Source organism: Haliotis asinina, chromosome 2 (genome assembly GCF_037392515.1).
Source record: "Haliotis asinina isolate JCU_RB_2024 chromosome 2, JCU_Hal_asi_v2, whole genome shotgun sequence".
Lineage (NCBI taxonomy): Eukaryota > Metazoa > Mollusca > Gastropoda > Lepetellida > Haliotidae > Haliotis > Haliotis asinina.
The window spans coordinates 28,525,418-28,552,493 of record NC_090281.1 but is presented as its reverse complement, the minus strand read 5'-3'; the positions used below and the strand labels follow the sequence as shown (position 1 = coordinate 28,552,493).

Here is a 27,076-nt window from a genome sequence, read left to right as displayed (position 1 = left end):
TTCAATTTATTGTCAATACATCAGTAAATATTGTGTAAATCTGTGAACTTGAGAGCTGGATTTCCTTAACACTATCATGACTGTAAGATTTTATAGTTCAACTTCACTTGTCCTGGATCCATAAACTAACCAAGAAAATATTCCATTATCAAAACTGGATTTCCTCACTGGCACATTGGCTGTCAGTTGACAAAGCCCATGGGTGTGAGATGGAGTCTGCCATTGTAAACAGTTTGATGGGGTGCAAAATTAAATTCTCAGTCATTTGAACAGGTCTGAGTTTGACTGCATTTTCTTTATAATGAATCATGGTACTATTTGTATAATTATATGCAGTACTGGCGGACCACTTTGAAAATATTTCATCTGTACCATTTCAATATTACTGTGCCATGGTAGAGTACTAAGACCCCATATGTAATTAGAGTATTCACAGAGACCTCCTACTGTGAAACTGGAGTACTAAGACCCCATATGTAATTAGAGTATTCACAGAGACCTCCTACTGTGAAACTGGAGTACTAAGACCCCATATGTAATTAGAGTATTCACAGAGACCTCCTACTGTGAAACTGGAGTACTAAGACCCCATATGTAATTAGAGTATTCACAGAGACCTCCTGCTGTGAAACTGGAGTACTAAGACCCCATATGTAATTAGAGTATTCACAGAGACCTCCTGCTGTGAAACTGGAGTACTAAGACCCCATATGTAATTAGAGTATTCACAGAGACCTCCTACTGTGAAACTGGAGTACTAAGACCCCATATGTAATTAGAGTATTCACAGAGACCTCCTGCTGTGAAACTGGAGTACTAAGACCCCATATGTAATAAGAGTATTCACAGAGACCTCCTACTGTGAAACTGGAGTACTAAGACCCCATATGTAATTAGAGTATTCACAGAGACCTCCTGCTGTGAAACTGGAGTACTAAGACCCCATATGTAATTAGAGTATTCACAGAGACCTCCTACTGTGAAACTGGAGTACTAAGACCCCATATGTAATTAGAGTATTCACAGAGACCTCCTGCTGTGAAACTGGAGTACTAAGACCCCATATGTAATTAGAGTATTCACAGAGACCTCCTACTGTGAAACTGGAGTACTAAGACCCCATATGTAATTAGAGTATTCACAGAGACCTCCTACTGTGAAACTGGAGTACTAAGACCCCATATGTAATTAGAGTATTCACAGAGTCACCTCCTGCTGTGAAACTGGAGCACTATAAGACCCTCCATGGATTGGAGCAGTGAAAGAGAGCAACCATGAAATTGGGGTATTAACAGAAATAACTGGAGTACCAAGACCCTTCATGTAATTAGAGTATTGACAGAGACCAAGAAGGAAACTGGAAAAATTACACAGACTCATAATAAACCCACAGTATTGAAAGAGACCCACAATGAAACTGGAGTACTGGCAGAAACCAACTATGAAACCAGACCACTGATAGAGAGCTATGATGAAATCACAGTAATGAATGAGATCCACTAAGGAAAACATCAGTTTTTAGATTTCTAGTATTTAACTTAGCAATAAGTAGAACTTGTATGGTACAACAAAACCATACATGGAAGGTCTTATCTTCACATGGCCATATGTGACAGGTGAAGATGTATAATGTATTCCCAGATTTCCAAGTGAGACAAGACTTCATTTGGTCCAAACCCCTGCTGTAAGAGAAACCAAACGTGACAAGTTTACTTAACTCTTTCTGGCTCGACAAGAGCAGTTTCTTTCATACATAGAGACATGATGTCTACATTAAAGAATAATTTATGAGTGAATGAGTATGATTTAATGTCCCTTTTAGCAACATTCCAGCAATATCACAGCTGGGGACAACAGAAATGGGCTTCAAATACTGTATCAGTATGGGGAATGAAACCTTCATAATCAGTGTGATGAGTGTACACTTTAACCATTAGGCCATCCCATCACTCAATTAATGTATGAAGTCATTTTGTTCAATAACAATAGACATTCCTCTTCTACAATCCCAAACAAAGCCAAGGACCCAATAAACAGTTTTCCATGAACCATATCATTTGCTACAGGTGAGCACATACGGACAGAACAAGCAAGATACTTTTCGGCAAAAATATATTTATGTTTTTATTATCATAATGAAATATACACATGAGTACTATCACGTTTTTATCACATGTGAGTACTGTCACATTAGCTTGGAATATACATCAAAAAGATACAGAATAACTATTACCCAGAATGCTTCAATAATGTCAGGAACAACCTGTACAATACTACTTGCTGACAAGTGTTTGTATATGTAAAGGACAAGACAATGAATACTGGTCATTGGTAAATAAGTTCAAACATCTATAATCTGTAATGTGAATGGATGAAGCAATAAAGCTCAGAATATAGATATAAATAGGTTGTATGAAATATATATCTGATAAGAATAAAATGTATAGAATGTAATTTCTTGTACGTTCATCATCATCATTATCGTCTCCACGAGAAGAGTTTTTACATAATATACTGTATCCCTTCAACTACTTCTACCAATAAAATACATGCCAAACCATAGTTATACATGCAAAAATTATAATGGTATATACTATTTGTAAATATTTTGATTAAAGTAATGCTAAGGTTTACATCATGTAAATATTTACAACAACAAAAAAGAAACGCTTTTACAGCCTTCACTTTAAAAAATCCATCCAACTACTGGATGTTTAATCCAGTCCTGCATCATCTTTTTATCCTTCTCCGTGTAAATGTTTACCTATTTCACTGTCTACATGTACATCATCCCACCGGTAGATATTTATCCCTTGCCTTACCCCAACATTTACTGTAAACCCCCACAGTTAGCACTTCCTGGCACTAGTAAGGAACACAACTCTTTACTTCAAATTGTTGATTTTCAGACCTTTGGGTAAACAAATATGAAGTAAATGGAACACCAAAGTTAACTTTGTTAACAAGACCATTTTCCTTTCGCTCAAACTAAAGAAACACCCAAATGCTGTTAACCCCCGTATATATTCAACAAATGAAAAAAATATACAACTTTGTTCATCTTTTATATCACAACATGACAGAATATCAAATATCACAGAAAATAATGTGAAGTTACCATGGCAACATAACATATAATATCTAAAAAGCTGCAACTTGAGATAAGCTTGCTAGCATGTAACAAACGTTTATCACAGATCAATGAATAATACAAACATAATTAATAAAGTCCTGGACGGAACATTTTGACAGAACACCCAGTCAGAAGAGGGCATATTTCTTTTATAATTGTAAATAATAGTACAGTTAACCTGCATCAATATGAAAACTTTATCAAAGAGAGTATACAAGCATCCATAAGAAATATGACAGTAAATTACATCTCTTAAAGAAAATGACAAACCAGTACATCATACAAAGCAGTTATTACCAAATCAATAACGAAAATTACCTATATTTTATCAAGGAATGTGGTTAAAATTGTTGACAATAGCATGAGTAGTTAACAAGCAATGGTGAAATCAACTCCCATGCTCAAAAAACATGCTGTCAGAGAAGTGTTCATAAAAATAATAAAACCCATGTGTAAAGAAATCCAGACAATCCTATGAAACAAGCATCAAGAAGCTAGGGAGTGGAGCCCTTCTTAGGTCGTCTAACAGCCATGGGTGTCGGATGTCATGGTAAATTTGGTAATGCTGACTCAGCGGTAATACTGACAGACATGCTTCCTGTAGATATATGAGCATTCACAGTATCGCCACTCAAGAGAAAGGCTTCAACACATAATTGGTCACATCATTCATATTACCACTCATGTGACAAGATACTAGTAATACTGAAACAAATCATCCATGCTCCCTTCTATACCCAACTAACATTACTTAAAGTTCATGTTAAATTAACCATCAAGCCTACTCAGACTTCCATTTCCCATCACCATTGCAAACAGTTTAAAGTTCATAGGTGTTATCCTCCTGGTTGTTTGACCTTGACACTTGTCCTGATTGTCACCTTGACCCCTGTGACCCTCTGAGCATTCGTTGATAATATAGTTTTTGGTTATATAGAAAGTGTTTTTCTCCTTTAAATTTTTGTCACACTCTGTTTAACTGTCTGTTTACTTCTAAGAACTCTGACCAGCATCTGCTTCTTGTTGACCATCAGGTTCTTGTTGACCATCTGCTTTTTCTGCAGCATCCAAAACAGCAGAGTACTGTGGATTCCCATCACCCCCAGTTACTGTGGCAGTCTCTGCCACCATTTCCTCTACGACAGGTTCCCTTGTTTCTTCCTGTGTTGCTTGTCCGTCCTGTGTCTGAGCTGTCTCACCGTCTGTCACCTTGTCCTCAGTCGTGTCTGCAAGTTATCAATATGCAATTTACTTCATGCACCAACACCCCATGCAGGATAAGCAATTCATGCAGTGGAATTAACCTACGTACCAGAATTAACTCATGCAACAGAACCAACTCTTGGAGATCAATAACCTCATGGTCTGCAGTTGTAAATCCAGTTATTATCCGATAAATCTGATATTGTGGGTAACTATTCATCTCCTAAAGGAACTCTCCTTCAAAACTATTACGTAACCAATTACAAAAAAAAAAGTATGCTGACTTCCTTCCTGTGGACGATCACGTCAGCCAGGAACATAACCACTGAAAGAGTTGGCAGCAAAGTGTTACAAGAAGGTAATAAGGACCAATTAACAACAGAAAGAGAGAGAATCATGGGTTAGTGAGGACCTAGTCTGCCATAAGTCTCACAGTCAGACAAGAACCGAGTACCGTTAAGACATCACTTGCCTACAAGCCCTGCGGAGAGATTGTGCAAACGGAACTATTCTTCCAAAAATCCTATCAGTAAACACAAACAAAACTCTACAGAGTATTAGAGACCTATCCTGAACTAAACCCTACAGACAAGCACGAATGGTGTATTGGAAACCTAGTGGGAAGATTGTGCAAAGGGTACTATTCTTCCAAAAATCATATCAGTAAAACACAAACTGAGATCATATTCTGTCCCTAAACCCTACAGACACGCAAGAATGGAGTATTGGATACCTATCCTGCCCCTAAACCCTACAGACAAGCAATAATGGAGTATTAGAGACCTTTCCTGCCCCAAAGCCTTCAGATAAGCACGAATGGAGCATTAGAGGCCTATCCTTCCCAAAATCCAGCAGACAGGCAAGAATGGTGTATTGGAGGCCTATTCCTTCCCCCAAAACCTAGAGACCGGCAAGAATGGAGCAGTAGAGACTTTTCAAGTCCACGAACCCTACAGATAAGCAAGAATGGAGCATTGGAAATCTGTCCTAAACCAAAAACCCTACAGATAACTCCTGAATGGAAGTTCTGGAATCCTAAAAAAAGAAACCCTTGTTAAAGTTCTGAAAGTTTGAAGTAGGACTGAGCACAGAACATGTAGGCATCCTGAAACACAAAATGGATACTCAGGAACTGTGGCCACACAGACTGATACATATAACAGAAAACCATACTGAATGGTTATACTTACTTATTTTCAATTCAAACACACTTGACAAATGTGGAATATATAATAATTCTTTTCCTTTCAGAAGTTTCCAATTTAGACGTCATATTAGGATTACCCATCGCGTAAGTAATTCACAAGATTATGCAAGCAGAGGGGATATCAGTTAGTTCTGACACACAAAGCACTTCCAAGTACCTGTCAGATTAAAAAATAATGTTAGAATTCACAAAATAACATTCAGTTCAGTTATAATATATCATGGTTAAATATCAACAAAGCTGAGGCAGTTAAACAGTGCAAGCAGCAAGCAGGCACACACAAACATCAGCCCTACAAACTACAATACAGTCAAGGTGGGAATTGGTTGAGAATTCTTCATGGGATCACACAGAACAGAACACAAGCATCTATGCAAGTAACCAATCATGTATCACAAGCAGACGCAGAAACTGTCAAGATTGTATGACAGTCAGAAATGGGTCACCAGTGGTCACACTCAGTTTATGGACAAGTGGCGTATATTTATTGACTAGACCTGGAAGAAAAGAACTAGTTCCACAATCTTTTCACTTGTCTCAGACAAACTGCATGTATGTGTTGTCTGTCCCTAGCTGTAGTATGTGATCATGTTAGATCAAAACTGTCTGGTGAACACACCAGGGACTGGACCACTGTAATCATAATGAATGCATTACTTGGGTCTTGTTGCTCATGTCATTCTGATGGACCTCTGGTGCTTGGTATGACACTAATGTTGAAGTTGATTTGTGTTGATTTTCAGTCTGGTACCCTGGATTAGCAGACAAGTGCTCAGATGTAACAAATGTAGGCCTTAGTTGCCATGGCTATCATGTATTTTCTGTGTACAATATCTTGGACGAGCCATGTTACTCTAAACTCCAACAATTCAGTTTTCATATACCTTCTAGTTAGAGGCTCAGTGATGTAAGATATGGACATCTGTCTTTGGATAGGTTACATGTCACAAAATTCATTCTTGTGTTCCCCAGCATGACTTCACAACACAAGCATGTTGGCTTACAGTGTGTCTACTGAGCTTAAAATATGTCTTCCTTATCTGCCTGGGATGTACATGGCTTACAGTGTCTACTAATCTTACCGATACAATATGTCTTCCTAATGTCTGCCTAATATGTCAATGGCTTACAGAGTCTACTAGGGTTAGAATATGTCTTCCTTGTGTTCCTGGAATGTACATGGCTTACAGTTTCTACTGGCCTTACAATATGTCTTCCTTGTTTGTCTGGGATGCCCCTGGCTTACAGTGTGTCTACTGAACTTACAATATGTCTTCCTTATCTGTCTGGGATGTCCCTGACTTACAGTGTCTACTAAGCTTGTAATATGCCCTCTTTCTCCATCTGGAATGCCCCTGACTGACAGTGTCTACTGAACTTATGATACGTCTTCATTATCTATCTGGGATGTCCCTGACTTACAGTGTCTACTAAGCTTGAAATATGCCCTCTTTCTCCATCTGGAATGTCCCTGACTGACAGTGTCTACTGAACTTATGATACGTCTTCATTATCTATCTGGGATGTCCCTGGCTCACAGTGTCTACTAAGCTTAAAATGTGCCCTCCTTGTCTATATGAGGTGTCCCTGGCTTACAGTGTGTCTACTGAACTTATAATATGTCTTCCTTGTCTGCCTGGGATATCCCTGGCTTACAGTGTCTACTAAGCTTACAATTTATCTTACCTCACACATGAATGTCACTTTCTGACTGGCTAAATGCTATTCTACTATTTTCAATGTACCCCGCTTACAGGCGATGTATTATTTTCAGTGTACACCGCTGGGAATTCCGAACTCTTCTGGTGCTTCACGGTAGTACTTCTTTGAATCAAATACCATTGAATCACGCAAAAAGCACGGAAATTACTGATGTTTTGTGATTGAAAATTGATGGAAGAGAGATAACTCTAAATTTGTTTAACTTGTGTCGTCTGCAAAATGGCAATTCGCCTCACATTCAACAGAAGTGCTTCAAACAGCTCGAAATTAAAACTTGGGTGTTCGGTAAGATAAATACATTGTTCACTGGTCCCTCGGGGTCCATGTGCTCATGTACACTCCAGGTTTGTTTATGTTCTAATCACCCTGCGGCTCGGGGAACATAAACAAACCTCGAGGGTACATGAGCCAATGGACCCCTTGTGACCAGTGAACATCCTTATAATGTCGTCCTTGTGTTCCTGGAATGTACCTGGCCCTTAGTGTCTAGTGAAGACTATAATATGTCATTCCTGTCTGCCTTGGATGTACCCAACCTGTAGTGTATCTTAGTGATGAAGTGGAAACAAATATCCAAAGTTCAGCTTTCATTTTCCTAACAAATATCTGAATCTGAGATTCAATCAATTACATTACTGCCAAATGAAATAGATCACCTGAAAGTCAATGATTCATTGTAAGATTACAGTCAGATGGAGAGTGGTGGTACTGAGGCAGATATTGATCATGTGTTCACCAGCTGTAAAGTTATTTGTTGTAGGAACTTGGTATAATATTGACAAAATGCAGCATCTTGGTCAGTTGTAAAGGACTTTAATTATACAGAAAACAAACATATATTTTCTTATCATGGGCAACATTTAAACAAGTAGGTAAGCTGTCCTGCCACAGATATGACTAGTCTCTTGCTATATATAATTTTGATAGTAAATGATAAATAAGCCCATTTAAATTGAATAGCAGTCCCAGTAAGATGGAAAATTCACAATCTGAGGAAATCTACACTTGCTTCATTTAGAGCTTTAACATTGCTGGGAGAACAAGACAGTAATGAAAATAATGCAGTTCAGGGACTATGGGACGGAATAACCATACACAGTTAAACAATGTTAAGCCCGTAACCTAAGTAGCAGTTAATACTGGTTCTTCTGTTAAGACTGAACAGGTTTTGCCTGTATTGTCATACAGCAGGTTTGGTTATATTTTGTAAGCTTTTTACACACTTCTTGTTATAAAACTATTATAAAATTCACACAATTTAGGTTGAATATTCCAATGATGGTGGCAGGGCTGATTGCTGGCTGATGATACCTTTGTCCAAGAGATGTGATCTCCTATGCTGTTGAATCAGTAATGCAGGCTTGGAAATCAATTTCCTACGGTCAAGCATATTTCACTTTTGAGATAAAGTCTTATTCAGGGGCAACCAGGCAGTGACAGACATAAAATAGAAATAAAATCTCCAAGCAGCAATTGAGGTTAAATCATTAATGGCAATGACGACATGTACTGGACCAGACGGTATTCCATGTGACTTACATATAGCCACGTGTATTCCAAGGGTTAGAAACATTTCACTTTTGTTTCCACTTGTCTTGATCTCCTTCAGAGTTGCCATCAACCTAATCATAAGACTGGTAGTATTCAAGGAAATAACACTAGTCCATCCTTTATTTTACTTGTCACAAACAAGCCAACTTGCTTGTTTTGAAACTTGGTACAGTATGCGACTTGGATGATAGTATTTCACGTGGCATGGCTAGTATTTTAAGAGTGACATGGTAATACTTCATGTATATGGCTAGTATTTTAAGAGTGACATGGTAATACTTCATGTATATGGCTAGTATTTTAAGAGTGACATGGTAATACTTCATGTATACGGCTAGTATTTTAAGAGTGACATGGTAATACTTCATGTATATGGCTAGTATCGAATGTCTATGGCTGGTATTCCAGTTGTGACATGAATGAGCTATTATTCAATGTATATGGCTAGTATATCATTTATATGGCTAGTATTCCTTGCATATGACTAGTATTCCATTTTGGGCATGAATGATATTCCATGAATAAGAATAGTATATCATGTGTGACATGGCTCGTATGCTATGCATATGGCAAAAGTATATCATGTGTTACAAGGCTAGCATTCTATGTACAGTGGAAGCTGTCTAAACCGGCACTCATTGGGACTGAAGAAATAATCTGGTTTAGGCAATGTGAAGGATTGTAGAGCTGATGATAAATATACAAGCCGTGGATGGGATTGAGATTTTGTGTCGGTGTTGACAACTTGCTGTATTGAACAGATGCCAGTTCTGACAGCTTCCACTGTATTTGGCTAATATTCCACTTGTGGCATGCATGGTATTCCATGCATATAGCTTAGTATTCCATGTGGATGACTGGTATTCCACTTGTACCATGAATGGTATTTCATTTAGCTAGTATCCCATGTATATGTCTAGTTATTATTCCACTTGAGACATGAATGGTATTAATATTCCATTAACAGATATAGCCAGTATTCCATGTATATAGCTAGTATTCCATGTATATAGGCCATATTTCAAGTGTGACAATATTGGCAAGTTCTCAAGTTATATGGGTTTGTTTTCTATGCATGGCTTGTATGAATATAACACAATAAGTCTTCCTCCAGACTGCCAATAACAGAATGAAGGTGACCTGAGTTTCATGACAGAATATTCATCCCATTTTACGTGCACTGTATTATACAGCTGTAATATATGCATCAAACATCACCTCAGCACATGACCTTGATACAAATACCTGCACTCTACAACAGCGTGCTCATCCTTTGCAGCTTTGTGCCTGTGCAGCATACATACATCTATATCAGCATATAAAGTGGCTTCTCTGAATATATGGGTAATTCCTCTCACAACTAGCTCCTCTGGTGAAGTGTTACTGTCATGTGTCCCGTTTACCTGCCCTCTCTCATCATTGATGGCTAGCATCCTTATCTAATAGCCTGTAGTTCAAGTAGATGTGTTTGTACTGGTGGTGCAACTGGCTGACATTTTTACAGATGAAGTGCCCAGTATGCAAGTCTTGGCTTACCCAGGGCTCATGGTATGATGCTTGCTACCTCTGAGGTAGAAGTTGTATCATCAGATTCCATGCCAGGTAGGGAACAGTCATGCGACTGGTATCATCAAACAAGGAAGAAGTGTTATATGGCTCAATAGACACACTCAAGGCAAGGTCTGGCAGACAAGGAAGAGGTATTATGAAGCATACTAGATTCCATCTGGGCCTGAGTCCAAGTAGACAAGTAAAAAGTATTATATGGCTCACTAGATACACTCTAGGCCAGGCCCAATATACAAGGAAGAACTATAATATAGCTCACTAGACACACTCTAGGCCAGGTCCATTAGACAAGGAAAGAATGTTATAAAGCAAACTAGATACACTCTAGGCCAGGTCCGATAGACAACCAAGAAGTACTGTAAATCTCACTAGATATGCTTTAGGCCTGGTATGCCCACAGTAGAAAAGGAAGAGGTACAATAAGGCTTACTTACTAAGGTAAACTGTAAGCCACTGGTAAGCCCTCAGGTGACAAGGAAGAAGAATTATAAGGCTCACTAATTAAACTCTAGGTCAAGAATGCCCCAAGGTGACAAGGGAGAGGTATTTTAAGGTTCACTATATACACTCTAGGCCAGGTACACCCCAGGTGACAATAGAGAAGTATTATAAGTCTGACTAGATATACACTAGGCCAGGAACAGCCTTAAGTGATGAGGGAGAAGTATTATAAGGCTCACTTGGTAAACTGTACACCAGATACACCAGAGGCAGTGAAGGGAGAGATACTGAGCAATGAGCAAAAGTTTCATAAATTGTCATGATATTTATCAGACTTAATCAGTTCCTTCCAGAGGTTTTTCAGCAAGCATGCTCATAAGATAACTTTCAGAACAATTGCTATTGTGCTTTATAATTTACCATTTCCAATGAACAAAAAGACTATTGTCTGTAGGAATTGTTAAAACAGCAAGACTGAGAGATAGCAATACAAATTAAAGTAAAATCAAACAACCCAATTTGAAAGAAAAAAAGGCTCCCATGTGCTGGAAGATTCAGGATCTGTAGAAAATCTAGGTTTGTTTTACTTAGGGCTATAACACCATGGCAAAGACTGAGCAGACTATAAATAATTTGTGTCAGGAACTGCTAGACAGACTAAAACCAGATGGCTCAGAATATCCTATTGACAAGTGGATACATAACAGCTGATCACAATAACTGATTCACAGGTGCTGAATCCACTGCTACAAGTTCCATCTCTCCGTCAGCCATGTGAAGTAATAGTTCTTTTACTGAGGCAATTGTACTGTTGCTCTGCTTCACAAGACCAGATCTAACTCCCTCATCTGTTGCAAATACCATGGATAATATCAGGTCATATCTCACGCAGTATAACATTGGGTCATATAGCCATTCATACCTCCTGCAGTGGCAGCTAGCTTGTTTTATCGTGTCAATAATATCCTACACGGACAATGAGTGATGGGACAGTCACACTTTCAAGCTGCTGTGCTCATCTGTTCACTTGTAAACAAATCCAGAAAAACACAAATGGGACATAAAAAAAAATTCCAAGACCTGTTTTTCTTCTCCCTGTCTGCAACAGATTGCTTTATTATTAATTGTTTTGTTACAATATCTGTACAGCAGAGCAGCTAAACTGCTTCAAACACCAGTCCTAAAACTCAGTGCATTAAGTGATAAAGAAAATGGTTTCATCTACAGATCATATCCCCTGCTATAACTGATGCAGTCTCCTGTTATCATTAATAAGAGTCCCTGTGATCAATACAATTCCTACTGCTGTTATTAACACATTTCCCATGTAATCACCAATACAAATCCTGGTTATCAATTCAACCTCTCCTGTAATTATCAACATATTTCACATTATCAATATAATTCCAGTTGTTATCATCAATATATATCAGCCTTTTACTATCAAACAAGCTTGATAGAGTCATTAACATATTTTTCCCTTTTGAATACTGTTTCTGAGCATATTATCATCAAGCTCTGTTGAAAATACAGTTCATCAACATATTTCCCACTTCTATCAATAACAATCCACCTTTTGTTATCAATTCATGTCCTTTGTCATCCTCAAAACAGGCTCGCTAAAGTCATGAATGTATTTCTCCATATTACCAATAGAAGTCCTTCCATAAAACATACAAGTCCCTTTTATCAAGTCAACAATTCGTCTCATCATCAATGCATTTCACCCTGTTATCAATAGAGTTCCTTCTGCTGTTATCAATCCATTTCACTGTTATCAGAAGAAGTTTAATGCACTCATCATCATCATCATCAAAGACTTGGTCTCGTCACAACATGGCTAAAATAATGCCGATGTGACATAAAACCCTACTCAACTCATCCTTGTCATCATCTGAACGCAAAAACCCCTGTTATCATCAATAAATTTCTGGTTTCAGCGATCAAACACGTCCATGCAGTGACAGTAATACAGTTCCCTCTGTTGTCATCAATGCAAATTACATTTATGAGCCCTGTAGCCTTCCTCAAATCAGGAAGCTGTAGGAGTGAGAGAGTGGGTTTAGTTTCATGCCACTTTTAACAATATTTATCATGGCAGTGGACAACACAAATTGGCTTCAAACACTGTACCCATGTGGGGAATCAGGGCCCTTATTCTTGAAGCGTTCGTAGCCTTAAGAATTCTTCACTTTGATCGTAGCCAATGTGTTAAGAATGTGCTTAAGAAGTTCGTAGCGCTACGAACGTTTCGAGAATAGCTAGCCTGGTCTTCAGCATGATGACCAAATGCTCTAACAACTAGGCTACCCCGCCACCCCAGAAGTAATAAAAGCTGGTGTCTAATCACAGTCCATGTTGAGAAACATTTCTGGAGCTAACACATTATGTACAGACAAGTTAGATGCAGGTACAGAAAGTACACGTGTACACAGACACTGATGGACACACACAGGTTATGTACGTATTACTGCCAGTATGTGTATAGAGCATGTTACAGTATATGTGTATGTAGGGTGTCTGGTTTGAGCACAATGTAATACATTACATGAGATTATGTTATACGATCCACCACACGAGCAATCTTACCATAACACAATAGCAGCAACAGCAGCATATTCTATCACTGCCACACTGTGTTACAATACACTGTAACTCACACCATCAGCAGCTGTGATGAAGGGATATATTGTACACATGATGGAGATGCTGCACAATGTAATGTAATAAACCTTTGCACTAAATGATTCCACTGCACAATTCCAGCAGAACTAGCATGTTATAAATTATGTATCAAACCAAATTTATAGTTTTCAAATTGAAAACATCCTTCTGTTGGATGTTAGTTACTTGTCAGGTGTCAACATGTGCATCTTGTGTAAGTTATATTTTTATCACACAGAGGTTATAACAATGATATAACACACAGAGAACATAGCAAATGTACCACACATATATAACACTCAGAGAGGCTGTAAATATACAACATATCACCTACCTCCAGTCTTGGGCGGCACAGCCTGAAACAGTAAAAGATATTTGTCAGTTATTTCAATAAATAAATCAGTAAGTACAAGGATACATGCAAATGATAGATGCATAGATGCATGCTAAAAGACAGTAGCAATGAGCACATGATTTGCCTTCTTATGTCTATAGTACATCTGTCATACTAACTAGCTGCTTATAAAGTAGATGGATGCTCATGCTATTAATCACTGGATGGATTGCTCAAGACTCGATTATAGACAGACCGCTGCCATCTACCTGGAATATTGCTGAGTGCATCAATAAACTAAGAAGTCGAACAAACCAATAGAAATAGCAATATGAAAACAATCAAGCGTATTGATCTTGTACAATCAAGCCTATTCATGTTATACAATCAAGCCTATTCATCTTGTTTTGAATAATGCTGGAATGTGTTTTTAACTGAACGATAAGTGCCTCACTCAGCAAGATTCTGTATGAAGGAAGAATGAAAGAACCCTGGAAAAACACACATCTGTCAGTACTATGAACTATAACTTTACATATCAAAAGTTTATCAGTAGGAAACTAGTGCAGGTCACACTGGATTGCCGTGACCTGAGGTAGGGTGGTTCTGTATATCATATGAGGGGGCAGGACAGTTGAACCTGATGTAATGAGGTAGGCCTTAATCCTGCCATCCGATCAGTTGGACCAAGGCAATAGGACACATTAGTCACCCATTATGTTGACTGGGAGGATTTAACTCGTGGTTTACAGCAACCCATGCTTGTCATCTAACAGGCTCACTGACTTGGTTGACACATGCCATAGTATTCCAACTGCGTAGATTGATGCTCATATTGTTGATCACTGGATTGTCTGGTCCAGACTCAACTATTTACAGACCGCTATCATATAGCTGGAATATTGCTGAATGTGATAGTAAACAACAAGCAAACTGGATGGATTTCATGTGAAGAAATGACGAAAAACCATGTATGAGACTAATTGCAAATTATGGTTCAACATGTAATACAGCAAATAGGTCATATCATAGAAAGCCATATTCACAGAAATAAATGTTGCATACATAATTATTTCATATATGTAGTCAAGGCCAATTAATTTAGCCACACTAAATGAGGGCAATATCCAAGCTATGGCAATGAAGGTAGTATCACACACAATATCTCAGCAATGCCAGTAGCAATACAGCCATTATCACAGCAAAGGATTAATGCATGTCTGCGCCATGCTATTATCATTACTGAAAACCCACTGACAACTAACCCATGCTATAATCCATGCTCCTACACTATCTCAACTTTATTCCAAAGAACTTAGCTCTGAAACTGTTAGATCAGTCAGCCATACTTGGAGATTTACATTAAGATCTCACTGTGGCACAGTAACAAGCTGCTGATGCACTAAGCATGATTCACCGTTTGGAAACCACAGCATTCAAACACAAGATGACACACTACAGATTTTTCATTGAAGAGTTATCAAAAAATATCTGATTTCTACCTCTTCAGCTGGCTCCGGCACTAAGCCACAACACAGAGACCATATCGTCATGGTGACAGATGTTGGTATCCAATGAATATGTTTATGGAGTATCACTTTATACACTCAATTGAATAAATGTTGTATCCACTTGTCAACTGTGAATGATCAGTCCAGTGTACAGTATGTTTGCTATATCCTGTGGCCCGTATGTGTTACGTCTGCTGTCCACAATGTATGTTACATCCACTAATCCACATAGGATATTTAAGCTGTAAAGACTATTTCTGCTATAACTGAGTTTCTTTTGCACAGTGCAATGGACTTATATCCAGAAAATGCTTAGAAGAAATATGTTATATCCGATATGTTATATCCAAACTGATGATATGTTATATCCACTGATCCAAATAGGTTATTAATGCTGCAAAGACTATATCCACTAGCGCTGTTGTGACTTTTCATGTACAACACACTTATTTCCAGTGAATGTTAAGAAAAATATGTAATATCCAATGTTATCTTCAGTGTGATTATATATTACATCCACTGCATAATGTCCAGTGATGATGATCAGAAAACCAGTAATGACGATCAGATGACCAGTGTTGATGAGGATGCTGCAGAGAAGTGTTGATTTCACAAAACTGATGCTCTTCTCTTCACATCAAGTCTCAGACACATTTGATCGCCAGACACATGCAAACAACGTGAGGACGCTTGGTAGACACGAGAAGCAATGAAGAGAACCAGCCCAACACTGCACAACTTGAGCATTTGCTAGTAGTGCTAGTACTGTGAGATTCTTCCAGTTCTAGGTACACTGAGATGTGGCAGTACATGTAGCCCAGTGAGATTCAACTCAGGCTGGAATACCAGACATTGTGGCTGCACAGCCAGACTGAAATAGTCACTCCATAAAAGTGCTACTCTCAGCTCTCCCATCAACGAACAAACATTTGTTGTTATGGGTTACAAGAAGTTCTACTTTGTATGCTCAAACAACAAACTAATAGCATTGCTCCATGTTTTTCAAGTTATTTCACAAAGGTTAATTTTCACATAAATGTATGTGTGTCTATCAAAAGAGCTTACATCTAAGAAAAAATGTTTATTCAGATCAGATTATCAGCTCTGTGACATAAAACATAATTGTGGCAAAACACCAAGATTATTCTGAATGTTTCTAACGGAATATCTTCCAAGATTAATGCAGTCAGTAAGATGCCAGGAAACATATGTGAAACAGACATTAACACTCAAAGATCTGCTTAAAAATTTATATTTTTGTAATCTAGTTTAGCAACCTGAGCAATGATTCTAGTGCTGATATATGTCATCCTTGCACTATCAAGGTTACCTGTAGATGGCACAAGGTCCTTGACCTTGACATACAGATGGCTGACAGTGTCTTGTGACGTCTTACCTAACACAATACATAAATTGATAAAAACATTCAGCTGTCAGCACGTCAGACAGAGAGTTGCTTGAAGACTTATCACTGCGTGTATCTACACACAGAATATGTATGACACAATCTTGGATCACTATAACATCCATAGCTACATCCTACTACTGCTTCAAAATTCCAAATTACTACAGCTACTACAGCTGAGAGTCCTAAACTGCCAGTGTTGACCTTATCTTATCTTGACAGAAATCACTGTATCGCCATGTATGGATCAATATGAAGGAATGGGTCTAATACTACACAAAACCCGGATAGATACACAAGCTGATTGACTAAAGGTTAAATTAATACCCCCAAACTGTAGCCTGACTGATAGTTGCACGCACCTGATGACTAAACTTTTAAAAATTAGATACATAAACAGATTGAATAAAGGTTAAATCAATATCCCCAAACTGTAGCCTGACTGATAGTTGCAGACGTCTGATAACTAACGGTTTACCCTTACTACTGATAACTTCAGTTTTATCCTAACGTCCAATAACTACAGTTTCATACTCACACCTGATAACTATAGTTTTACATGACCACCGATAACTAGTTTCACACTGGCACCAGATAACTAGTTTTATAAACTAACCCCCGATAACTACAGTTTCACTCTGATAACTATAGTTTCAAACTGGCATCTGATAGCTAGTTTTACACAAACACCTGATAATTATAGCTGTACACAGACACCTGATAATAAGAGTATTACATCGATACCTGGTAACTGCAGTTTCACATAGACATCTAACAACTACAGTTTCACATAGACACCTGTGCCCACTTGCACGAAGTGATCTTAGTGCTACAACTGTCTTAAGTCTGTGTTGGAGAATGGGTGTTACAATCACTGTAGAGCTAAGATCACTTTGTGCAAGTGAGCCCTGATAACTTGCTACATAGACACCTGATATCCAGTTGCACATAGACATCTAATAGCAACAATTTCATATAGACACCTGATAATTAGTGTTGACATAAACACCTGATAACAAGTTTTACTCAGACCTGATAACAACAGTTTCACATAGACACCTAATAACAGTTTAACACAGACACCTCATAACAAATTTCACACGAATGCCTGATATCTACACTTTTTTACACAGGCACCTATTAACAACAGTTTCACATGGACACCTAAAAACAAGTTTTACACAGACACCTGATAACAGTTTTACATGGACACCTAAAAACAACATTTTCGCACAGACACCCCACATACTAACAGTTACACTAACATGGACACCTGATAACAGTTTCACGGGGACACCAAGTAACAACAGTTTCAAACAAACACCTAATAACAAGATTCACACAGACATATGATAACAATGGTTTTACATTGACACCTGATGACAAGTTTCCCACTGGCACCTGATAACTACAATTTCACACTAACAACACAAACAACAAAAGTTGTATACTAACAATCATTGAAGCATTTACTATCACTGAGGTATTTACCTTTATAGAGAGGATTAACTATCATTGAAGGATTTCATATTACAAAAGGATTCACTATCATTGAAATATTCCTTGTTTCAGAAAGGATACTGGCATGGTTTTTTAATATGCCTACAGCATCGCTGACTTTCAATTTTTTGTATATACCAAAATCTGAACCATTCCCTATTACTCAGTGGAATATCTGATATTATGCTGAACACCATTGTTCCAGTCACTACTAACTTATTCCAGTAGACTGGGTAATCAATGCATCAATGCATTTTACTAGTTCAATCTGCGGACATAAACTCAAAAAGGATGAAATGAAGTGGGACAGGAAACCCTGGGCTAAAGTTTGTTTACAATCTCATTTGCTCAGGTAGGGTGAATATTTAAACCTCATAACCCTCACTTCTGACTTTCCTCATAAACACAGCAGTATGTAAACATTCTGACTTCTGATGCAATCTTACCTCATAGCATTATATAAAGTCTCACACACAGTAGACGCATTATTGAACTAAAATCAATACGTTTTTACGACTGCTGCTCAAAACAGGAACCATTTTAGTTTCCGAATAAACTTTAAATAACTTTAGCTTCAACCATGCATGTCATGTCAGGGGGCTTCCAGCGAGGACCAAGAAAATGGGTCTGTAATTGCATCATACCGCCTCAAGTCATCACATATTCATTTGTTCATACCAGCTGCCTTATGTAATCACATACACAGAGGAGGCAAAGAAACTTCTGTGTTAAACCATTTTTATTGGACAAGTTAATGATTCAGTATCAAACGAGTGAAAACTAGTATGATACCAAATCTTTTTTTATACTTTACGGGAGTGAGTTTAGTATTCTGTTTATTACTAACATAAATGGATAGAAACTGCCTACAGTGTGAGGACTCTTAGAGTTTACCGTGAGTAAAGCAAGGTGTATCTGTCTCATATCATGAACGGTTGTGTGTATCTGTCTGATATCATATGCAGTTGTGTGTACCTATCTGATGTTATCGCATATATTATAACTAGCCTGTCTAATATTCAGTGAGTATGATGACCTATGTGACTTAAATATAAGTTCTTATGGCAGCATTTTGCATGAGATAAATGCATTCATGATCAGCTTCAAAATGTTTCTATACCACTACCAAATTTGAAAAAACAAACAAAACACTTTGCTTACAGACAGTGAATGTCCTTGAAAACGATTTTTCTTGGCTTTTCACAAATTGGAAAATAGTCAGTCATGCTGTGAAATTCTCCTCAGTAACTGATAGAACAAATGACCAATGGTCAAGCACAATGAGATTCATGCTATACTCACTGGCATACTGGTCCAGTTCGGTGATAAGAATCAGATGTAGGGGGTTAAATCCACACAGGAACAGAACCTCTGCCAAGTGATTCACTACTGCCTCTCCAACACTATCCCACAGAAAGTCAATGAAGTAATTAACAGGAGATTCCTGGCAGAGTGTGTCGGTGGCTTCCCTCTTCTGTCAGTGGTGTACAGAATATACACTGTCTGGTATAGTGACTAACCACTAGTTGTGTGATATGATATATACAGCATGTGCAGACACGACTGCTACACTGAGTGATGATGTTCTGAATGACAATCTGTGATGGGTTCAGCTATATATAATGGATCCCCATCCAGCCACCAGGACATAAACTACCACACAGGTGTCACTCTGACTTCATCACTGCCAACTCACTTCTTTCAACACAGCTTCAAAGTTAAAAAACTGCACTTAAATGTTTTGACCTGACCTGTGCACATTGTGTATTGATTGTTCAACACAAAGTGGCTTAAAGTGTTTGAAGATAAGAGATGCTGGCGAGTCAAGGTCATCACCATGGCTACATCAATGTCAGGTTATATATAGTAACACAACATGGCTAGATGGAATTCCCCCTGATTATCTCAGCATGGCAAAGCTGTGTTCCTGGTTCATTAGATGAAACAACATCATCTGTGATCATCCTTCCCACAGTAGCAGCAGTCTCACTTCCTCTTGGTACTGTACAACTTCCTCAAACAAAGAATCTCACAACCCACAATCTGCACGTCTGAATTCGTCCAGGGATTTTCAACAAGGAAAGGGAATCAAAGAAAATCATTTTTAACTTATCAACTCATAAATATTATACATGCCACTTGATATTATTAACACCCTAATAGTTACAACAGGTATATCATTCACTGAGTATTTACTTATCACCTGCTTCAGCACATGTTCCGCTCTTCATCAGTTAGGCATGGGAGTTAGAATTAGTCTTCAGCAATCCATGTTTGTTGTAAAATTTAGCGACTAATGTGATATGGTGGTCAGGCATACTGATTGCTTGACACATCACTGTATTTAGAATTAATTTCAGATCAATGCTCATGCTGTTGATCACTGGATTGTCCTGTAAGACTCGAATATTTACAAACCACAGCTATATAGCTGGAATATTGCTGAGTGCATTGTTAAACAACAATTAAATGTTTAATATAGATATCATTAAATATATCACTATTGCAATACTTTACTGATTTGATACACATATAATCACAATTGATACCATTCATTGGTTTGATACAGATTACATTAACCTTCACTGGATTAATTTGGCTATCATTAATTGCTTCACTTCTTCAACCTTTTCACTGATTCATATTGAAGATCATTAACTTTATCACTATTTCATTTCTTCACTGGTTAATATGGATGCCACTAACTGTATCATTACTGCAACCTTTCATTGGTTCACATGGATGTCATTAACTGTATCCTTACAGCAACCTTTCATTGGTTCATATGGATGTCACTAAATGTATCCTTACTGCAACCTTTCATTGGTTAATATGGATATCACTAACTGTATCATTACAGCAACCTTTCATTGGTTCATATGGATGTCATTAACTATATCATTACTGCAACCTTTCATTGGTTCATATGGATGTCATTAACTGTATCCTTACTGCAACCTTTCATTGGTTCATATGGGTGTCACTAAATGTATCCTTACTGCAACCTTTCATTGGTTCATATGGATGTCTTGAGCTGTATCATTACTGCAACATTTAATTGGTTCATATGGATATCATTAATTGTATCCTTACAGCAACCTTTCATTGGTTCATATGGATATCATTGTATTTATCATTGCTTCAACCCAGAGAATCACTGAAGTGAAGTACTGAACATCACTGAATGTACTCCAGCCTGTCATTTGTATAATATGGATATCGTTTTATCATTCATTGGTCTGACAATAAAATCTGCTGTAAGGATGTAGAACTTGGGACAGTAAATGTTCATTACAGAATATACTCAGTACGTACCATGGTAAGCTCGTGAAACCGATTCTGCTCTGACTAAAAATTCGCTCGTCTGTAAACAAGTACAGCTCTAACATGCATGCCATACAGACATCACAGTACATGCATGTTAGTGCAATCGATGCAGGGGTTGAGCAAAGGACAGGAATTCATGCTACAAACGCATCCCATGATTTCTGAATGGGTCAATAACAAACTGGGAAGTGCCCCCTGTGACCTAGACACGTGATGGGCTGAGACAAGATTAGCATCCACAGATAAGAAGGTAATAGGATTGAGTGTACAGTGGTCGGCACTTGGTAAGGTTAGCCAATACCAGTAATGAGAGGATGCTGTTGAGTGCTAGCTTAGTTCATATTGGCCATTCATCTTTACTTGACAGCTCTACTACTTGTGTGAGTGAGTGAGTCTGTTTGTAAATACTTCCAGCAGTATCTCCACTTGGGACCGGTCATGTGTTATAAAATGGAAGGGAGGAGGAGGAATGGAGTGGGGAAGGTTGGTGAGGATGGTATGGAGGAAGAGGTCAGAGAAGATGGTAAGGAGAAAGAGGACAGAGGATGTGCAGGGGGAAGAGGTCAGAGAGGATGGGCACAGAAAGAGGACACAGAGGATGGGCAGGAGAAAGAGGACAGAGAAGATGGGCAGGAGGAAGCGAATGAATGGATGAGAAGGAGAAACAGGGCAGAAAGGATGGGCAGGAAGAATAGGATGAGTGGCTGGGCTGGAGGAAGAGGACAGAGAGGATGAGAATGAAGGAGGGGATGGGCAGGAGGAAGATGACAGAGAAGACAGGCAGGAGAAAGAGGACAGATAAGATGGGCAGGAGGAAGCGAATGAGTGGATGGAAAGGACAAAGAGGGCAAAGAGGATGGGCAGGAAGTAGAGGATGAGAGGATGGGCATGAGGAAGAGGATGGGAAAGAGGAAGAGCACAGAGAGGATGGAAGGAGGGGATGTGCAGGAGGAAGATGACAGAGAGGATGGGCATGAGGAAGACGATGGGATTTAGGACAGAGGATGGGCAGGAGGAAGAGGATGAGACAAGAGGCAGGAAAAAGAGGACAGGGAGGATGGTCAGGAAGAAGAGGATGGGAAAGAGGAAGAGGACAGAAAGGATTGGAAGGAAGGGGGGAATGGGCAGGAGGAAGAGGAGGGGAAGGGGGAAGGAAGAAGATGGACAAAGGAGGAGGAAGAGTGCAAAGAAAGACAAGGTGAGGGAAGGAGGAGAAGAGAAGGCTGGGGTAAGAGGAAAAGGAGGGGGAGGAGGTCAAAACTGCATCATAATTATCTTACATTTGTAACATTTGTTTCATGTCCCACCTAAATGACAGGTCACATGGCCTGCAATGGGTCACAAGGGCTTCCATGAGGCAAATAGGGGACTATATGGGTGACAAGTGAAATACTGGTCACATAGCCTTATAGTCCTTTGTCCACAATCGATCATGTGTTTTGGTACAGGTTACATGGTCTATTGTAGTTCCAATGGCCACAATGGGTCACTATGTATCACAGTCTAATATGTATCACATGATCTACTATGTATCACATTGACTTCGGTGAGACCCATCTGACCATCTAAACCAGGTCTTCCATGTGACAAACTTGATGCTTGAACAGAAAGCTCACAAGTAGTCTTCATACCGTCACATAGCCACACTAGGGAATATCTCATGTTTCATAATCAACTGGATCTTTGGTGAATAGTGTCAGTTTGCTCAATTCTTTTGAATTTGAAGTATAGGTAAAGACAATTCAGCATTACTTGCCTCCAGTGCTGTTGGTTTACGCCCAAAAAGAGCAAAGTCCAGAGTGTTTGCAATCTCAAAGAAAATATCATCTTCATCTCGGTCTCCCATCACCTGAAAAAATTAACACATTCTCTGAGGGCATCAGGAGTGTCACCAAAAGATACATCTACACAGGAGGGTCCCAAAACATAGACATATCTCATCTAGATACAAAGTAATTGACATAGGAAGCGGATCATCTCAAAATGTGTGGAGGGTTACTATATTCAGTATCAAAATGTCAGGATGCATTCAACACATCCCATCCCTACAAAATACATGGCACTGTCATTCATTGCTGAATAGTCTCCTCCGATACTGATTTCTTGAGGGAGTGACCCATGGTAGCCTACTCTTAGGCTTTTTTTGACATTTCTCTTGGAGTTATTTCAAAAAGATGAACTAATGATCTTACCACAACCAGTTTGCCTTGGTCATCCATGTATTTTAGCACAGGTAGAGTGTGCTCCTTGAAGAAGCTGATCCGTTTTCCAATGGCTCCAAGGTTGTCATCGGGTCGGCCACTCTCGGCTCCGCGGTTAATGAGCCTCTCCTGCATGTAGTACTCCTCACAGTCCAGCACTATAGTGAAGCTGAGACCACCGATCTGAGAGAGGATGAGGCAAGGTTGTCATTAGTCAGTGGTGGGTGTGGAGGAGATTTACAAGTTCATCATTTGAATGCTTATGATGAGTGTTATTATTTGTTTACTTTTTGTTTAAAGTTACACTCAGTATTTGAGCTATACAGTGGTGTCTAAAACAATCAAGTCTAAACCACACAATCTGGTGATCAACAGCATGAACATTGATCTACACAACTGGCATATGATGGCATGTGTCAACCAGGTCAGACCACCAAATATCATTAGTCACCTCTTACGACACAGATGGGTTGCTCAGATCCTATACTAGCATGGATCTTCATGGTAGGATACATGAAATAATCATGGGAGGTGAGACATTTTTACTCAATGGGAGGGATGATAAATATTAATAACAGAACTTGGACAGACATGTAGGAGTATAGCAACCTACATGTTTGTTGAACTCCTCCAACTGTCTCTCATCCCTAGGGTAGCCCTCAATGATGAATGCTCGGGCATCAGGATACTTTTTTATGTTTGATGTCAGCAGGTCAATTGTCACATCCTGAACAGATAACAGAGCTCATGGTGAATAGTGCACATGAAATACAAACAATATTATGTCATAGCAACATTCCACCTTTGGCAACATTCAAGCAAAAATAAAGATATATTCCAATGATATTCCAACAATATTCCACAAATATTTAACCCACATTCCAGAAATATTCTAAATGAATTTCAGCTACATTCTCTTCTCCCAGCCCTCTGATGTCTGTTACATCTTCAGGTACATCACTCCAGATGTATGCCTACTTCTTGCACCACATCTACCTGATGCGCATGTGCCTACCACTGAAGCCATTTCTTCCCTCCCCAAGATGTCTGCCTACTTTTTCAACCAAGCACCATTGATGCACATCTGCCTACCTCTGGAGCCACATCTTCCCTCCCCTAGATGTCTGCCTACTTTTTGAACCATGTCTGCCTGATGCACATCTGCCTACCTCTGAAGCCAGGTCTCCCCTTCCCCAGAAGTTTGCCTACTTCTCCTTGTACTATAATGTCTCCCTGATGAAGATATGCCTACCTCTGGAGCCATGTCTCCCTTCTGCAATAGGCTGCTAATCATATCCCACTTTTCATCAGCAGTGCCCTTGGTGGAGATCTCAGTACGAAGGATGTCACCCATGGATAGGTGAATGACATTGTCATAACGTTCCACAATCCTCTTACACTGGCTGCCTTTGCCACTTCCAGGTCCACCTAGATGATGAAGCCACAGTCAGATACAGTTTGACATGCATATTCTTATCTCTTTTTATCGAGAGTGAGCAGCATTCATGAACTTACACTATTACAGTCGTATCATGTAGATGGTAAGCATACAGTGATACATGTCCTTATGTTTACCAATTTGGACATGGTACAGTCGAACCCAAATATCTCGTACTAGGTTGAGACAAATGCTCAGTTGTGTTGAACTAATCTCTTGGTCCCTGACGATTTATCAGAATTTTTTACCCTGATGTCACAAATAAGATGTGTCAAATTCCCGGATGTATCAAACTCATTTTAGGATCCCTGAAAGTCCTAATAAGTACAAATTTATCCTTTTGTCTTGAAACTGTCATAGTTGATTCTTGGAACTGAAAACTTTATTCGTGCAATCAAAAGTCATGATTTTACTTGTGCTACCAAAAAATCAAAGATGAGGATGTTGTAAGCACTTTGATCCTGTTTGTACTTGGTCATTTCTGATGTGTCGTCGGATGTGTTGAAAATTCAGATAATCCAAACCTTTCTCTTGGACCCGACGGGTTTTTACACAATGTGATTTGGGTGTATATTGTTCTATCAAACTGTGGAGTCATAATCAGGGTTCTTATACCATTCATACACACCTTCATCAGATCCTTGTGCCTCAAAGGGACACAACACTGCACTAGTAGGCATCGTGGTAGTATATAAACCACCAAAGTTAAAACGTGATAAACAGTGGCCAGCTGAGTGTTGAATGCTGATATACAATACTTGTTACTTCATACATCCTGATATACCGATGATCTTTTAAAGATGCAAGTCACTTGTATTTGTAGCATGAAAAGTGACACAATGGCCCTAATAAATTAATAACATCATTGAATGGAAGAATTGGTGCAGAGGCATTTTTGGTAAAAGAATCTATTTTTCTTACTTGTTTCTAAACTCAATAGGCCTACCTGCTAAAAATATGATTGGACATTCAGGGAATCCTGATTTGCGACCTTCATCCTTGACGTTAATCACTGCAGGTGGCAAGTTGTCTGGGATAATAGGGAGGTCAGGGACATCCCCATCATTGGTGGCCAATGCTTCGTTGATGGGTGTGCGTACCTTTGCACTTCGCTGACGTTCTGGTTTTGGTTTCGAGGGAGGGGTCGGCACTGTGGACAGAAAGCGAGGAGTGAGTGAGTTTAGTTTTATGACACACTCAGCAATATTCCAACTATATGGCAACTAGCTGTAAATAATCGGGTTTGGTCCTTACAAGCCAGTGATCAACACCATGCATATCTATCTAAGCAATTGGGATATGATAAGTGTCAACCAAGTTAGTAAGTCTGACCACCCAATCCTGTTAGTTGCCTCTTACAAAAGCATGGGTTGCCAAAGACCAATTCTAACCTGGATCCTCATGGGTGAGAAACATTGGGAACGCAAGCAAAAACTTGGATAAGACTGGGAACGAAGTACAAACACTCAGATGGGTGAGTGTAATGGCCTGTCTACAGCACTTTAGATATACCCTTGTGTTTAAAGCTTAATGTGGGAGAAAAGACCAAATGGCATTCTCTTCCCACAGAGGTTCCACCTACCATAGCTTCCACCTCTGTTCTAATGGTGCTAGTGTTCTGGATTCATGATTGGTTGCAATGACTGAGATGCAAAACAGTTTTGTCTTGACAGAAGTTACCTTTCATGTAATGGTGGATCAATGGTGTCTCAACCCCTTCGTTGACAACGGACAAACTAGCCATTGAATGCCTTCAGTTTCACATCAAGAAAAACATATTGTCAATTGATTCCTGCACTCTCTACTGCATTAGTTTCTGCTTTTCAGTTAAACATGAAATACTGTATCTATCCTTCACACGTAAATCAAT

General features: G+C 38.9%; 1 protein-coding gene across 1 annotated transcript in view; it reads right to left on the bottom strand.

Annotated features, from left to right (window-relative positions):
* LOC137273527 (uncharacterized) overlaps positions 1-27,076 on the bottom strand; it is a 66,100-nt gene that overhangs the window by 19,629 nt on the left and 19,395 nt on the right. Inside the window, exons 13-18 of the mRNA XM_067806252.1 lie at positions 26,153-26,356; positions 25,021-25,196; positions 24,382-24,495; positions 23,760-23,951; positions 23,324-23,416; positions 13,825-13,846 (exon numbers count right to left, since the gene is read on the bottom strand). Coding sequence (XP_067662353.1) covers positions 13,825-13,846; positions 23,324-23,416; positions 23,760-23,951; positions 24,382-24,495; positions 25,021-25,196; positions 26,153-26,356 — 801 coding nt within the window. The remainder of the gene's footprint in view (positions 1-13,824; positions 13,847-23,323; positions 23,417-23,759; positions 23,952-24,381; positions 24,496-25,020; positions 25,197-26,152; positions 26,357-27,076) is intronic.